The 18,807-nt window shown below is 41.5% G+C and overlaps 1 protein-coding gene across 1 annotated transcript in view; it reads right to left on the bottom strand.

Moving 5' to 3' along the window:
• Positions 1 to 18,807, bottom strand: part of fndc5a (fibronectin type III domain containing 5a) — a 49,481-nt gene that overhangs the window by 16,362 nt on the left and 14,312 nt on the right. Inside the window, exon 3 of the mRNA XM_061082972.1 lies at positions 182 to 322. Within this exon, the coding sequence (XP_060938955.1) occupies positions 182 to 322 (141 nt within the window). The remainder of the gene's footprint in view (positions 1 to 181; positions 323 to 18,807) is intronic.

Here is an 18,807-nt window from a genome sequence, read left to right as displayed (position 1 = left end):
CATGGATGTGTGTGTGTGTGTGTGTGTGTGTGTGTGTGTGTGTGTGTGTGTGTGTGTGTGTGTGTGTGTGTGTGTGTGTGTGTGTGTGTGTGTGTGTGTGTGTGTGTGTACTTGCATAAGCTAATGTATCCCCTCCGGTGTGTGTGTTGTGTCTGTACACTGCACTTCGCAAGTCACTCACCTGCTGTGTGATGGCGAAGCCAATGACGGAGTCTCCCTCGGGGATGTCCCATGTCACCACAGCAGAGTTTGCTTTCAGCGCTGTGATGGTCACATTGACGGGAGGTGACAAGCTATCTGCAAGCACACACAGAAACAGAGTCTTGTTTCATCTCCTGCAGTACGGGGCAAATGAGAAGTTCAGCTCCATTTTATTTCAGCCAGTCACAGAAACGGCCACCAGCATGGCAGAAAGCAGACTCAGTGCTGCGAATAAATGACTCTGTGGAATCCATTATGTCGGGTGGAATCGATGACGGAGCACAGATACAGAAAATAATTTCTCGGGGTGTTACAGTGGTGCTGCCCAAGGCTCAGCAGACGGTACAGTCTGTGAGATGAGGAGGGATCAATGCAGTCTGGGAGACTCAATTAATCGTAGCGTTGTCATGACTTTAAAACTGGGATTTCAACGTTTTAAAAGTTATTTGAAATTATATGTGACTACAATATTTGAAATGTTATATCCCTTCTTGCAACATGGAAATATTGATTGATTGGTCAATCAACTCCAGGACTGAATATCTTAACAGAAATTCGATGGATGTAGTGAAATGTGGTACAGACACTCACATTGCCTCAGGACAAACGATAATAAATTTGGTTACTCTCTCACTTTTAATTATACGTGTAAACTGATGGCAAATTTGAGCAGCCTTGTCTGTATTTTGTGACAATTAGATAATGTCATAATGCTACCACAAGAGCAAAACATCACACCTGCTTATCATCAGCATGTTAGCATTGTTATTAATAACAATGAACATAGACTGTATTTCAAGGCAGGTGAGACAAATAAACAAATATTTTGGGTTGTTGGAACACTGGAGTCTACAGTCAAGATAGCAGCTCTGTGATGCTTATAGATGCTAGTGTTAGCATGACCTCTTTACAAGCATAGACTGTATTTAAGGATGGTTGACGAGTCTCCACTTCCTCCCACTATCCAAAGATTAAGCCAAAAATATCCCCGATACAAACAATGCCATCTTGCACATAGATGGCTCATAGTGATTGGGGGGTATGGAGCTGTGAAAAAGCTGAAACAAATTAAAACCAAACTTATTGGGAACAAATTTGAACTTGAACATACATCACTGTGATCAGAACTAACTAAAATGACAGAAAACACCATCTGTTCAAAATGTGTGTGTTTGTGTGTGTTTGTGAGACTCTTTAATTACAGTATGCCACTACTGTATGAAATGAGTGTGTCTGCTGATCAGATGATCAAAGTGCCTTCAGCAAACAAGAACCTCGGTTTTCTTCAGGCGCGTGGGGAAAAATTCCTCACTCCTTTCACTTTCATTTCCTTTTGAAAAATATTTATAGTGTGAACCGTGTCAACCAACCAGGCATAATGGACAAAAACCTTCAGATTATTGACTTTCAAAAAATATATTGTGTGTCCTTTAGTTGTGCCTAATGCCTGATGGACTAATCAAATGTTATCAACACTGTGAGCTGTCAGAGCTCTGACCTACTACCTGAAAGTTTTGACATGTTATAATATTATCATACAATCTGAAACCACTATTTTCAGTATTTATCATACACATAAGTTACAGCTATGTTGAACCATAATGTCTGTACACTGTAACACATTGAACTTGAATGGAACTCGACCCAACAGTCCCTTTGTGAAACCACATTTAAATTCACTAGCTCCTGATTTTTGCTTAGGATCTGCCCCAAATTGTAGATACTCATCAATATCAGACCCTTAAACATTCCTGATTGAAAATAAAAAATCAACACACATGAATTATGTATAAAATAAATGGAAATGTTTTAAAACCCCATGTTAACGAAGGTGAAAAACTTTTCCTGGATCTGCCCCCTGATGCAGATCCACATGTTTACTTAGTGACTTCTACACTGATCCATATCACATCTTTCCACCAAGTCTTCTGAAAGTCTGGTAAGCAGTTTTTGCATAACCTTACTTACAAACAAATCAACTATTACCAAAGATAGAGACAGGGGTGAAAACATAACCTCCTTGGCTGAGGTAATGACAAGGAATGTGTTGTTTTTCCTTTCCATCACAGCAGACAGAAGTTCCTATGAATCATCTTCTTGGCTTGACAGTTCACTGTAATATGAGCAGAGCTGAGGGAGATGAATGGGAATAACAAGTGGTCACTCAATGATGCTACTCAGCTAAATTTAATGGGATATAAATCAAAGTCTGCAGTCAGTGAGTTACTGAAGAGGTTTACTCTCTCTTGTCCTTTGACGGGGGAGAAATCACTCAGCTAGTGATTACAGGATGACGGGCTTCTGTAGCTGGGGAACGCAGACTGACATTCTACTGTACAGAAACCGCACAGCACATCATCCAGAGCAGGACTCACGCTTCCACCCCGCCTGCTGTTGATGTTTTGATGAATAGCCTGACAAAGACCTGGTATTAATATGCGTCTTGGATGATCCAATCACAAGTGGACAGTTCTAAGTTCATCAGTTCATACCTGACATCAGAATGTGTCTCCGAATACGTCTCCAGTGACCACTTCGATCTCACTTCCCCCACTCTGTATGCAAATAAACACGTACACCATTTCGGTTCACATTGACCAAATGATGGTGTTAGCCTGTGTATTAGCCAGTGTGACAGACATGTCCATTTTCTGTGTGTGTGTTTCTGAACTTGTACAACTATTGTATATTTGTGAGGAGCATTTTGAGTCCAGAACTTATGGAGTGAAGACATTTTTGAAAAAGATTGAGAAAAATTTGGCCAATTCTCACTTTCAGACCCTCTTTCAATTGACTGTTTGAGGGTTAAGATTTGGTTTAAATCTGGGAATACATTATGCTATGAGTGTCCTTACTAAGATAGATGTACCAGGTTGTATGTGTGTGTGTGTGTATGTGTGTGTTTGTACACATAAGAGAGAGAGAAAGAGAGAGCTTTTACTCATTTAAAATTGTAAAGACAATCAATACCTTGTGGTCAATGTTTATGTTGTGGAGGTAGCCACAGATAAATCAATGGACAGGAAACACTGATAAGTATAAATGTATTTTCTGTTCATTATGAAACTGCTGACTAGATAGTCCTACAATGAGGCCACATGCATCCCAGATCACCTCTGAATGTGGTCTGAGTGATTGGATCTCAAACGTGGGTCTTTAGTTCATTCACAACTAAACTTAGAGCTGTTCACTTGTGATGGGATCACTCAGGGCCGATGTTGATACCTGGTCGGAACAGAGTCTACATAGATTGAAGGATGGAATCAGGGGTGGACTCTGATGTTTGAAGATGTGTGGCTTTATTTTACTGTTGGCTGTCTGTTTGCCTGTCTCTCAGTTAGTCCCCTCTCAACTTTTCCTCCCTTATGTGCTAATGTCGCTCTCGAAACACACAGCATCAGCAACATTTAGCTATGATAACACCCTCAGGGAACACATTCATTGCTGTGACTCAGACACAACCATTCCTTTGTTTACACACACTGGGAACTTACAAAATTTTCACACATAAAAAGAGACTGAGGGCTTGTATTTACTGTATTAGCATCTGTGATGTACTGATGCACTCCTGTAATATTTGGAGAAGAGTGAGAGATGAATGACAGTAGTGTGGTATTTGATCTTGACGGTGTCTGATTCATTTGACAAGTAAGCGAAGAGAAGTAAGCATGAAGCCACATGGAAAATTCGTGAGTCTATCCTTTAATAGTACTTAATCTTTTAAGTTCAAAATTAGAATTACACTCATTCCTCCAGTCCCCTAATGTCCCACTAATGAAACCTTGTTTAAATTGACTAGATTTGTTAAGATTCTGCACCAAATTTCACACACACATATATATCAATCGACTAAATATGACTCACTTTTTTCATAAATTATTTTCTGAGAAATCAAGAAAAATGCTGCTAAACGTCACATTGTTAAAGAAGGTGAATAAATGACTGCATCTGTACCTACATTTAATGGGGACATCCCTCCCTCATAATGCATCCTTCCACCAAGTTGCCATGCTAATCCGTCAAGTGGTTTTTGCATAATCCTGCTAACTAACAAACCAAGGAACAAAGAAACGCAATTGGGTGAAAACATAACCTCCTAGGTGGAGGTAAAACGATGCCATCATAAGCTGCTGTGATTGGTCCGTTTATTTCACCTTATGAACCGCACTTACGTTTACATGCATGAAAGCAGATCTGGTTGTTATGTCGACTCAGGTTTGATTGAAAGCTTTCACACCAACCAAAAAGAACCAAACCAATTGGGCAGGTTAGGAGGGAAAACATCCCTATTGCTTTATGAGGTCCACACAGGATACTAAACTTCCCATAAGTCAGGTGAATGTTTTTTCTGGACATGGACAAAGCTTTTTGTTGACCTCAGAGGCTGAATATTACCCACCATGCTGAGTAAATTAATGTAAACTGTAAATCTAGAAATAGGCATTAAAGAAAGAAGAAAGTGAAGGGAGAGAATCAAACGACTGAGAGATTCTGATGTTTAACATCACAATTGTCGACTACATGAATGGAGTAGAAAATGTTCTCGTCCAGGCGTGATAATAGAACCAGTCTGGTGTCACTCTGCCCCCCTTTCTTCTCAATAATAGTGTGATCAGTGAAGCTCTTGTGAAGCTGTACCTCTCGTCTTGTGCCTCTTATATTCAATAACTTTGCACAGAGCTGGTTAGCTTTAGATAAAGCCGCTATCTTTCTGATCTCTGCAAGACTACTTCTCTCTTTACTCTTTAAAACAGAGCAGCCAGCCAGCTCCAAGCGCCCTTTGAAATTAGAAATTCCTCATGATGTTTCCATTAGCGTCTGAACTACTTTCCACAGTGTGGCGTTTCTTTCGTTTTTCCCGTCTTTTACTGCATTCAGTGTGGACAGCCTTTTGAATTATAAGTGAATTCTTGTGTTTTCTAGTCTTTCTTTGAAAACAGACTTTGATCTCTTTAAGACTCCAATATTAAATATGAGAAAACGAAAAAGCATTGGCAGCTGCAGGAGACTGTAGAATAGCAGGAGGTAGAGTTTGGTCAATAAAAAAAAGTGTTATTCCTCCTTAGCTTTCTGAAAAACAAAGATAAAACATCTCTTTGTGTGTCTTCATGTCCCACAGCTTCTACTAACTTTTGTTTGTCTTTGCCCAACTGCTATCACCAGTACAGCTGTGTTATGCAGAGGGACAGCATGAGTCAACGTCATCCATGACCGCGGCCATACACACACGACATTAGTCAGCTCTAATGAAACAGCAGACAGATGTCTTCCTAAACACTATCTGTTCGCCCTGACACACAGTCTGCCTCACCCTGAGAGTTGGGGGTGACTTTGAGACCTGACGGAGGTGTGTGTTTGTGTGTGTATGTGAGTCTTTGTTAGTTCAATGACGATCAGAGTGACAGCAAGGTGTCTACCCCATGCTGTGCAGATTAATATCCCCATTCATTATAGAACCCACTGGGAGTGTGTTTGTGTGTGTGCGCACGTGTGTGTGTTTGTACTTTTTATTGTATATTTGTGAGAACCATTTTGAGCATAGACCTTAGGCAATGAGGACATTTTTGGAAAGTGCGGACATTTTTAGGGTTAGGGTTTAGGTTAGGGTTAGGCATTTAAGGCCGACATATGCTTCTCTAAGTCTGTTACGCGCGGGGGGACGGACGGATCAGACAGACCCTTTTTCATTTATGGTGCTCCGAAGGCTGTGGGTGCTGAAAACAATTCACCGCCAGAACAGTAGATGGCGCAACGGAAGACGAGCTTAGAGAAGCCTACCTCATGATGTCTTTGTAAGTAGAAGAAGTCCACGTTAGTTTATTTACCTCCTCCCGGCTTTCCTCACACACAGTGAACAATGGAAACTAACAGACCAAGGCTGTTGATGGAGCTGGAGCTGCTTGACATGGAAGAGGACTTGCTTGTAACGTATTTTATGAGACGAGATCAACAACAGAAGAGTAGACAGAGGGAATGAAACAGGAAGTGTTCTGTCCGGAAATGTGAGATTCTGGAAATGATGTCGTTAGCGGACAAATCACAGCCAAGGGCTATCCCTAGGCTCTCCGAAATGCCCACAGATAGTTATAAAAATCGGAGGTACACGAAGAGCTCTCCAAGGTGCTCGGAGAGGGTGTTCCACGGCAGCGAAGCCATTCCCATGTGTCCGTGTCACTCAAAACGGAGTAGCAAATATCGGCCTTTAGTTATGATGGTTAAGGTTAGGGTAAGGGGCTAACAAATGCATTATTCCTGTGTTTTCTCTCTCAGATATGGTGTGTGTGAAAAAGCTTAGTTGATCTTTCCCAACACAGCATGTTGAGGATAAACACACTGTGACCTCTCCTTAAAGTCCATAAAGCCTTTTCTTCATTTATTATTTCTCTTATTTGCCTTATTATTCCTCTCGACCTCAGAAAGACAGGATCACTCCTTCCACACCTCTTTCAGGCCATGCTGCCATCCCTCCATCCCTACTCCCCCTTCTGGATCCTCCTTTCAATTTGTCCACAAACTTCTTGACAGTGGGTAAAATTTAGCTTTATACATGGAGAAATGTTGTAGCGTTAAGATAAAAAAAATTATCTAATTTTAGCCGATTCTATCCCCTCTTATATTCCTCATTCTGTTTTTATTTATTTTCTTCAAAAATAGTTTTTATGGTGGATCTATGGTCAATATACAGTATCTGGACATTTTGTGTGGATGGGCTTTAATGCACGTCAATATTAAATTCAATCAGAGCTCTTTCTGCCGCTCTAACCCACTATAGGTTTGATATACATCTGCTAGTTTGTGGTAAATTCAACAAATGTATGTAAAGTTATGCAGATATATGCACCACAATATCAACTGAAACAATACAAAAGTGTTTCGGAGGATTCATCTTCGTGGTTTTAATGATATCATTTTTGGTGTATATTATTTGCACAATTTGCTTTTTATATTTATAAATTACCTCACAGTGGGTCTAAGGCCTCTTGGGCCCCTGATGGTCTGGGGCCCTAAGCAATTGTCCGCTCTCTGCCTGTTAAAGTATAAATATTGATGTGAAGGAAAAACAGATCATAAAACTATTATTGTTGCATTGCATATAGCTGCTTCAGCTCACTGGGACACTTGAATAGAATTGATCCATCGTAAATTAAGTGACTATCACCTCTGTTTTTCTTCCTACTCCGACAAGTTAAAACATTGCCAGTTTTGAAGAAATCCTGCTGGATTGTGTAATAGCCCAACAACTGCCTCCATGGTGGAATACAAAGTATATGAGTGTAACCCATTCTGCGGCACCACACGTGTGACCCGGTCAGCTGAAACTGGTTGATTCATTGTGAGACCATGGGTGGACAGCAGGGGCTGAGAAATCATGGAAGCTAACAGGGTGGTGTTCCAGCTTCCATCTGCACATGTGGGGGAGATTTAAACCACCTTATTAAAGCTTAGAAATACATTTCTCAGAGTCCGTCCCCCGGGCTGGTGCTGCTCCCCGGGATGCTAATCAGTGAGTCTGTGGGCTTGTGAAATATCGTAAAAACTGTCTGTTAGCTACATCACGTTCCATTGTTATCTGCACAGGTTTTTGGATCACCCTGCTGATCCATTGAAAAGGCATCAGCTCCACAACGGATAAGCCCGACATCCACATTACTCTGGAGTTTTAGAGACGCTAGGTATGAAAATTCTGCTAGTCCTGCAGGTCTGCAAGGGCACAACCAGAAATGTTGGAAACTATGACATAGATGCTCACAGCCACTTGCTGATTGCCGATTCACCGGGGTCTCTTGGCTGCGAGTATAGAACGCAACATGGATAATCATTTCCAAGCGTGACCCTGTTATCAGCTGCTGTTCAATTAAATTCTGTATTTTACAATAATACAAATGCTTATGTGCATATTAGACGACTAACAACCAAATGTTTCCTGTGCAAACAGGCACTTGCAGAACCAGTGTATGTGAGTGTTCACGTGATATACGTTATCAGCTGTGTTAGTATGAATGAGGATTAGAATTGATAGAGATTGAAAACACTCGTGTGGACAGAAATTGTTTTATTTTGAAAAGGCTTTTTTTCAGTTTTAGTAGCATAGTCTTAGTAGCACTAAATAAACAGTAAGTGTGGGCCATTTCCCAGCTGGTTGTAAGTAAACCCTCACTTTGCATGAAAGCTGTAATAACCAGCGGATGAGAAGTGTATTTATAGAATCACTGTGGAACTAGGGGAGGATTAAAACTTGTTATAGCCATAATGGTGAGAAAGCATGAGCCCACGGGGAATTAGTGGCGATAAATTGGGGAATTACAATTGCTTGTTGTTGTTTTTCCCCTGTTAACATGTTATTGAGCCTCAGAACTATCTAAGCTGCAATCGCACTGTGCTCTCGGGGTTAGCATTGCTGACAGAGATGCTGGCTCACCTTTATTCATACTCAATGCACCGTGATAGAGCCATCAGGATTTTTTGTGCTGATCTGGAGTCTGCCCTCACATGTGTTGGAGGAGACCTTGGCACGTGGTCTTGTCCTTGTAGCGATGTGCACACTACAAACACTCACACATACACAAACATGCAAAATTTGGGAGGATCACTTAGTTGACACTCATGGGCAAATACAAGGCGTTAATGTGTTTCATTTAAAAGCGAAAGCATCTGGTGAATAATTTAGGAGTTCCATCTAACGCACGTGTACCCATCTGAGTCACACTGTAACGTTGTCACGTTTTATAATTGATTGCCTATTATGCCTTTTTCATTAGAGCTCGCCTACTGCTTCACAGCTGTGCCGCCGCTTTTCCAGTGCGGCTGCTCAAATTGTTACGTAAACCACAAAAGCGAGCCCCTGCGTGGAGATCCTCTTTTCCCCTTGTTCTTGTGTCCTGCCGTTTGTTCCATGCTACCGTCAGAGCTTTTGAATCTGGATCCTTGTTGGAGGAAATACACAGCATAAGTTCCTGTGTTTCTTGTGCTTTCAACTTATTTTCCCTCAGCTATAATAGACACTGAGGTAAACTTCCCCCTCACCATTTATCTGTTCTTGTCTCTCTTTTCATCTTCAGCTGTCTCTCCATGGTTCCTCGTCCTATTTCTGAACAGCTTCTACACCGCGGCTTTTTGGCAGCTTCTCGATAAGCTTCTGGTGGGTAAAGCTCTCTGACTGTAACTGACACTTACGCTGGCAATCTGGGTGCAGTGTGGAGATGGTGGGCGACTCGGTGAGACGGTAGTCTTACTGTGAGTCTCTAATACTATTGATTAGCACCATGCTAGTCTCGCACTGGCTGGATGTAGTCAGATGGGCCGCTAATAAAATGAATCAATCAGCCAATCAATAAATCTTTATTGAATGTAGCACGTTTCAAACAATTCTATGCAGGTGATTTACAAAACATAGGATGTTAAAAATTGGTGGAGAATATTCAGAATTAGACTGCTCCGGAGAGAGTCCTCCTTAAACAGTTCCACAATATTCTATCACTTTTGAATGTTTGTGTGTTGGACGTTGTGTGCAAAGCTTATAATAAATAGTATATTCTGCCGATTGAAGTTAGACACAATGTCGCTTCTGCTAAAGAAAAGCGATTCTATTAATATTGTTGTCATTACGCAGATAAGCACCTGAGACACCCTTGAATGTCTGTTTCAGTACGAGATGGTGAAATGAAAATAATCTAACAATCAAAATGAGCTGGCGCGCCAGATGCAATTGTTAGTTGGCCAGTTTTGGTGTGGTACACCCCCCACTGACTGCAGGGTGCTGTTTGCCTGTGTTCAAAGTTGCTCAATAACGAATGCATCACATGACCAAATTGGACACAGATATGAACAGTTCAAAACAGACAAAAAGACGGATGTTTGTGGAGTCAGACGATGGATAACAAAGCAATCAATAATGAAAAAGACAACGATAAAAGAAGAAAGCTGTGCCAGTGTAATGGCTGAAAGCAGTATCACTAAATGTTTTGGTATCGAAATGAATTGAAATAAAATGGGTTGTTTGAACAGCCACAGAGCACCTGTGTGTATCGTCAGGAGACTGTAGGTGTGTACATGTCAAACAGAGGCTGTCCTCTCTCTCTGGTCCATTCTGCCACTGTACACCTTGACCCAGCTCAGTCAAATAGTCATACATCAGGGTCTTTTGTCCCTTTTTGTTGAGAAATCAGTTATTTATTTCCAACCAAACTGGCCATGGTAACGCAGAGAGTGGCTATGCAAAAACAGCATCTTTCTCCCTCTCTTCCAGTGAGATGGACACACACACACACACACACACACACACACACACACACACACGCACACACACGCACACGCACACGCGCACGCACGCACGCACGCACGCACGCACGCGCGCACACACACGTCTCTCTGTGGAATTGTCATTCTCTCCTGTGGCTCTTACACTAGCTCTCTTTCCTTTGTATTCATTTACTTTCTTTTCACCCATCACCACCTCTCTCTCTCTCTCTCTCTCTCTCTCTCTCTCTCTCTCTCTCTCTCTCTCTCACATACGCACACATACATGCACGCACACACGTTATTGTAACATAAACATTTTTGAAAGAGTCAAAGAATCACAAACACAAAGGCCCACTGTTCTACTGGCTACTAAAATGTAAAACTTGAATAAAAATTTAACAATTTATTTCAGGATACAATTATTCCATAAATGCTTTGTTTAACTGTTGTTACCTCCAAGGAGGTTATGTTTTCACCCCTATCAGTTTGTTTGTTGGTTGTCTATTCTCCCAGGGAATACATTAGTCATATTTAGGGAACTGATACTAGTGTGGGTTATTTTTGTGCACAGTGCCATTCTATTTAATTATGAGAGGCTCCTATGGGTTTATATACAGTTAAACTTGGAGGAACTGTTCAACTTAGCATGTTCCACGCATTTTATTTGTATTCCTTACATTGAAACAGTATGAGAACGGAAAAGGTTTTACAGCATTTCATCTTAACAGGCCTCTGTGGTGGGAAAACCTTTATATGGCATTCATATTGTACAAACCACTTGTGGTGTATCTACAGAAACGATGCATCAGAACACACAAACACACACACACACTCATGTATGAATACAAATAAGTGTGTGACTGAGAATAACCTACAAACAGCTTTACATTCATGGTATTGACTCCCTCCAAACGGCAGCTCAGATTCTTCTCCACCTGCATAAATTCACACATGATACAGGACAGACAACAGACTGCATCAGAGAGCTGCCGCTGCCGCTCTCAGTCTGTTGGCTTCGCCTCCCTTACTCCTACAGGCCCAGTGTCCAAATGATTGCACCAACCTGTCACTAAATGCCTGCGCCATTCAACTTTTGGCGCAAAAAAAAAAACTTGACATTACTGAGTACAAGTGAACACTAAGTGATAAAAATAAAATAGAAAAGCTTTTAAGGAAAACAAATTGTTAAGAACAATTTCTCAGTTATTTTCTTTGCTTTCTTTTCTCTGCTGTATGTTCTTAATTCTCGCGTTGCCAGCTGATCTAAAAGCTTTAGCACATACAAGCTCTCGTTATCAAGGCCGCCGCCGCCGCGTTCCTCTGCGTCTCACTGAGCCATTAGCGAGCTCTTAAAAGTGCAATCAAAAGAGGCTTTTGAAATGAACGAGAGGGTGACAAGGTGCCAGACAAAAGAGCAGCAGCACTTGCACGGTGATACCAACACTTCACATTGCTTACACTAAGAGTTTGAAATTACATTGTTAAGGGGATTTTCATCTCCATTGCCATATCCAGCTTGTCAGGTGACAATTAAAAACGACAGTTGACAGTGAGAAGGATTTAGGTCCGATCTAGGCAGCACTGAGACTGACAATGACAGCAAAGATACAGGACAGAATAGTTCTCCACTTTTGTCTCCCAGTCCCAAGACTTTGCTCCAGAAATACCAAGACTCTCAGTTGAGATAGTTTTAATGCCCCTTGTTTTTTTTACCAGGAGAACTGTTAGCCATTTGGTTGAGTTGAAGAGTGATCCTCAAGCATTACATCTCGTTGTTTAGTGGCGCCAATACCACTTTGAAAAATGGTTTGTCACTGAAGTAGCTAGATAACGCACATCTTAAGTTGTAATGGCAAATCATGCTAGTTCAGAGTTACCCTAGAACTTAGCAAGGACTTAATATTCAAACCATAGTCCCTAAATAAAGATGTAGATCATGACATCTCCCAAAAGTGAAGCAAAAGTGTCTTGATCACCCCCATCGGGGCTGGTTGCAGTGCAGGTCATTAGCCTTGCCTCATCCCTTTAAGCAGATAGGACATTGACCAAGAAATAGCAAATATTGATATCGAATTAATTATTATTCAATATCAATTTACTAATTCATTGTAGATTTTCAAAAATAAAAGTATACAGAGCCTTTAATAAAGTAGCAGTGAAGAAATGTCCTCACTTGCTTTGCTAATTAACTTAACAGGAAAATTGTTCAATTAGCAAACAGATTTGTAAAATAAACAAAAGCTGTCAGTGAAAGTCACAACACCTAGGTCTGGTGTTGTCATTGCAAAATAATTAGGTATTTCCTTGTCAAAACAAATCTGAGGCAATTTGTATTAAGAAAATGCAGCGACTCTGGTTTACTGTAACAAGCTCTCGTAAAACAGTGCAGTGGTACACACAGATTTAGGTCTCCATAACAACAGTTAATACTTAATTAAGATATGCATGTATTATTATGTGGTCTAAATATGCAGGAGCACACACACACACACACACACACACTCACACACACACACACACACACACACTAACATTGATTTCCTGGAGATTTACTCTAACCTTAACGATAGTTACTACTTACCTTACTCTAACACTTAACATAACCTAAACCATACCTTCATTTCCCCTTATCTTAATCTAACCTTTAAACACGTCTCCACCTTTTTAATCTAAATTTTAAAAATGTCTCCACCTTGGAATGTAATAATTAATGTTATGAAGACTTTTGTTTGCTCCCATGAGGAGTCAAAGTCCCCATGATGTGATTGTGTTAAGAGATTTTGGTCCTCACAACATTTGTTAATACCTAGACCACACAATCTATACACACACACAAGCACACGCACACTCCATCCCCTGTTGAAGATGTGCTTCACAGGGAGCAGTGATGATTCAGCCCTCCAATCGGTAGGCTGCAAAATTTAAAATATAACCTCTGTGCTCCTGAAAGACTCAGCTTTCTTTATTCATTTTTACAAACATCTCTCAAGGAAGAGAGCAGCCTGGAGTATTTCCTCTGCTTGCATCACTGTTCAGATTGTTGATTGACTCTTTGGTGTTTTTATTTCCTTCTCCAATCTCAGAACTGTTACTGACTGGGGAGGAAAATTGCCTGTGAGGATTTACGGCTCATTTAGGGTGAATGTGTTAGAGGGCCGATTTACATTTTAAATGGAAACATTACCTTTCCTTTCTCCGGGATCAACCAACTGTTTACGAGTCACTATAAACACAGACACGGTAAAGACGTCACCATAGTAAAACTTTATGATGCCTGCCGTGGAGAACACCCACTCACTGGCTCGACATTGATTTGGCCTGGTTTTCTGAGTGCAGGTGTCTGACTAAGACTTAAAATAAACTGGCAGACAAAAACTTCAATCGAGTCGTGATTTGTGAGAGTAATGAAGTTGCACTCCAGTCTGCAACTTTATTTGCTTACATTTAGACTCACTGAGGTTTAAAATGTATTCTTAACCTAACAACATAACTTTAATGTCCATTTAGTGGATGTTCTGGGGCTTTGAATCATTTTACATGATCTTCATCAGCAGACGACATTTGCACAATTGTCTTGATATCACCATTATTTAATCAAATAATCTCAATGAGGTCAAGATCTGATTTCTCAAGAGAGACCCGAGTATAGATGAATTAGTCCGACATAACGGAATCCCAGACATCTTCAGTGCCCTAAATCAAGAAATAGACAGTTTAGATTAAATTTTAATAATGTTCCTAAGTTTCGTATTCATCTGAGGGGTGACTAGACTTTAACAGTCCTGAGATAAGCTTTGGTGACCTGTGGTTTTAAATCGGAGCAGACTTTGAAAATACTTCTTCCTTTGTATTGAGTTTTGGTGAACACTGTTATTTCATCAACAGAACTGTTGGATAGTTGATCCAAATGTCTATACAAGCACATAAAAGCTCTTATCATCTCGACTTCTTGTCCTTGCTTATATCTGTAGTTGAAAGCTTCAGGTCTGTTTTACCTCCAACCACACCCACTATCACTGTATCGGACATGTGCACTGTTACACCTGTAACCACATGCAACAGTGCTGTCAAAGGGTCAAGTAATTCATCACCAGATCGCTGTGATACACTCTAAAATGTAAAATATAACATTTTAAATGTATTTGTTGCCAAATGCAAAAAAGGAATCTCTATAAGTGTATTAATAATTAATACCTGCTTTACAACACTCTGTAAACTTGGTTCATTTGTGTTATTGTACATAATCATCCAAGATTATAACTAGCAAGTACATTGCAGTCTTTACTCTTACAAGTATGTCAGTCTACCATTCACGAAGTTTACACTGACGATAAAGGTTTTAATACAAGAGTTGAAATAGATCAAAATACATTTTTGATGAAAGAAAATGTTAGAACGCCCCTAAAAAAAACCATGAAATGTACTTCACATTTCTCAGTAATAATCTCAGTTCTTTTCAAGTGCTCATTAACCTAGTGAAGCTCATACATTAAGGTGCTTATGTCCATTGAAAACGTCCACTTCTTGCCAGCCATGCGGAAATGTTCCACTTTGTAATGCCAATACACAATAAAATAGTTTATTCTGGTGGTAGGACAAAGACGAAAGCACACCAGACTGACAGTGAACTTGTTAATTGTGTGTCTTAGTTAGTGAGTGTGTGTGTGCGAGAGCAACACATTGATTTATCTTTAGTGAAAAGGTTGAGGACCTGGAGGATGCAGAATGAACCAGAGGTGCATTTCGATGGCAGGAGTGTGTGTGTATGTGTGTGTGTGTATTTTATACATGCAGACATACAGCACAGACACCAGCCCTCGAACGCACAGCAGCAGCCTCACTTCCATGGATCTATGTGAGAGGACCACTGTCGCCCCTCAGCAATCCAGTCCTGTGTTTCCAATGGGCCACTGGTAATTCTTCTTGTGAATAAATATGTCTACTGACGATTAGTATTCAACAAATGTTCATACAGAACAGTACTAATTCTCACACTGATGGACAGTGTGGATACACAGCTCAGGCCAACGCTTTGTCTTAGTGCAGCAGCTTGTATATTACCTGCCTGAAATTAAATTCAAAAGTCAGCTTGGATCACATCAAACACACACACACACACACACACACACACACACACACACACACACACACACACACACACACACACACACACACACACACACACACACACACACACACACACACACACACACACACACACACACACACACACACAACCATGACAACTCTGTAGTTCGTTATTAGGCCAATTTAGCTCCACTAATCTGAATGAATCCCAGATGTGAATATAACCCTTCATGTTCCAACCCTTCAACCACATCACCCCACCTCTCCATAAACACAACAGACTATACGTAGCGTCTCACAACCCAACAATGCCGGCTCAAATCTCCAACCTCCACAACAACACCTCCCTGGAAGCCAGCGGTCCTTTCTCCCCACATGGCGCTGCGAGCCGTCGTCTACCCAGGCAGCAAAGCACCGCTCTGTCAGTCAGCGGCTGCAAACCCAGCTGTGCGCCTCAGCATCACTCAAACATCCCCACCTCTCTCTGTGAATTGCACATTAACAGAAAACTTACCCGCTGCGACTCGAGAGACGCCGAGACAGCTGAGGACGAGCAGCAGAAATCTCTCCATCTTTCTAACGCTCGGTTGACGTGCGGTCCCATTTACTCTGGCCGGCGCTGCTGCTGCTGCTGCTGCTGCTCGGCATTCACGTCAGTGCATGCGTATCGTCTCGACTGGGAAAGGGACAGAGACGGTGCGTGTGCGTGTGTGTGTGTGTGTGTGCGTGTGTGTGGGTGTGGGTGTGTGGTAGAGAGAGTCTGCAGCTCCTCAGCACCTCGGACAGCGCTATCCAGCGACACGTCCGCTCATTCAACAGCCTCCACCGAGCAGCCGGCGACCATCGAGCGGCCACTGACCATCATGACTGACGGCTGTGTGCGTCCTCCAGCTGCGCTCCAGAGCCCTCTCCCATCCACTGGTGCTGCTGGTGCTGATGCTGCTTGTGGTGCTGATGCTGCTGGTGGTGCTGCTGATGCTGGAGGTGGTGGTAGCGCTCGGCTGCTGCAGACACAAAGAAACGTGCTGGCTTTGTGTTTGAGCCCCTGCTCTGTTCCTGCAAGCCACAATATCTCCTGGAGGCTTTACTACAAGTGTGCCAAGACAACCTTGCCAAAAACTTTGCAAAATATACATGAGTCATTTAATGGTGACAAATAAAAGAGGATGATTTCAATGTATATTCTGCCGTCCAACCTCACATGCCACTTTGCAAACACACAGGCATTCCATCAGCAGCTGCAATCATCTAAGGTTTCTTCCGAGTCCACATGCAGAAGAAACAGCGGGAGACCATACACATCTTAACAATAAGTGCACTCTTGTCACTGAAAAGCCTTCCTCCGTCCTCCCTCTCCACTTTCCCACTTGGTGAGCCATGTATTCTGAATTATCGCTGCCCACTCTTCCATTAAATATGCATACACTGGCCCACGCAAACAGCCGCCTGCATGTACAAAGACAATCTATCTGTCTCTGCTGCTGCTGCTGGTTGTGAACTTGCTGTTTTTTTTCTCTCTCCCCTCCACTTCAAAAAAGAAACACGTGCCTCTTGACTTTACCACTGTGTAAACCCTCCTGCTTGCACAGTTTTTTCCAAAAGCACAACGAGCGCACAATGAAGCGAGTACAGTAGTGGAGTGGATAAAAAGTCTGCAAATATACAGTACCTGATGGTTTCCCTGCAGCGCGCTGAAGTTGATGTGGAGCTTTCTGGTACAGATGTGTGTGTGAGAGCGAGTGTGTCAGTCCCAAGTCAGGAGACTGGCACTGTCCCCTAGCTGTGTCCCCAAGAAATGTTTTCCTCACCCCGCTGTGCAACCCGATTCATAGCCTGCTGCCTCTGACGTGCTTCAGCAGAAAACTGTTGGTGCTGGTGGTGGGGTTATTGAGCTGTTTTTATTGAGCTATGGCTCTCACCCGACATCTCTCTTTGTGTAGTTAGTGAAAGGTAGAGGGAGAGTTTGTATGGATACAAAGAGGAATATACTAAATCCCTCTATCACCAACCAACATAATGTATGTCCTTGAGCAGAGCAACAATACAACACGGTGACAACACTAAGTATCATTAGCAAAATGGGTTGGCACTATCAAAAGGAAAATGACTGTGCAGGAAAGTTGCTCTTGTTTGTGTTTTGCGGTAATTTAATCAAGCTAATTTAATCAATTTCCTGCACTCGATCACATTTTCTGTTCAACTCATTCTTTAGACTATATTTTGTAGGGGTGGGAATTGGCAAAAATGAGACGATTCAATAGTATTGCGATATTTGGGCCACGATTCAATAGTATTGCGATTCTGCGATATATTGCGATACTGCAAGTATTGCGATTCGATTCTGCGATATATTGCGATTCATGTCCCCCATATTATTCAAAGGCATTACAAAAAATGAGGAAAATAAGACTGCTCAACTCACTTCAAATGTCACATTCAATTCTGTGAACAACATTGTCTTCTACACATTAACTGAAGTGCAAAAACTAAGGAAGGGTAGTGCAAAAACTTTGTCCTTGAACATTCAGGACACAGGACCTTTGTAATTATTTTCTGAATAGGAGACCTCTCACATGAACACTGAGCTCAATCATATAAATAAGAGTAACCTAGAGCTTCAATCAAATTGAGACCTGAAAGGTCATGACCCAAAATGTTAAATTCATTTGGGAATATTGGCATTTTTGTTCAGAAAAAGGAGTTGGTCAACATGCTCATATGTTAAAGTGCTCCTCTGGGCCGTTACTATATCTCCTGCAGTGGAGTTTTTTGTACATTTTTGTCACTGGGTAATATTATACATATACAACATTTTCAGAGCCATTGTAATGAGGACCGAAAGCAATGCTACGTACCTTTAAAAACCAGTGGAACGTTTATCAATCTTGTCTGTCAAAATAATGTGCTACTCTTTCCAGCGTCATGAAACATCTCTGGAAATCAGTCAATAGTCTATTCCAGTTTCACATTTTTACTCATGTAATTGTCCTGGCTTCTGAAGCAATTCAAGCAATTTTGACTTCGGCCACTGGATTAGGGGAATGCTGAGGTGTAGAAGGATCCTTCCTTGAATATTTGAAAAGAAAGAGAACATAGAAGTGCTAGAAACAAAAATACAAATGACAATGACGTGCAATCACCTAGTGTTTTTGCAAGGCTTCATTCAGAAGAGAAGAGATGAAGAGAAGAGGCATTATCACCATCTTTTACATGTGGAGACCCACTGGGCTTTTCGCCTGTGCATAGCTTCTACTTATCTTGTATACAGATTTTTTTTGT

The sequence above is a fragment of the Limanda limanda genome, chromosome 12 (assembly GCF_963576545.1).
Source record: "Limanda limanda chromosome 12, fLimLim1.1, whole genome shotgun sequence".
NCBI classification, from domain to species: domain Eukaryota; kingdom Metazoa; phylum Chordata; class Actinopteri; order Pleuronectiformes; family Pleuronectidae; genus Limanda; species Limanda limanda.
The sequence above is the reverse complement of the archived record's forward strand: the minus strand, read 5'-3'. Positions and strand labels throughout refer to the sequence as shown.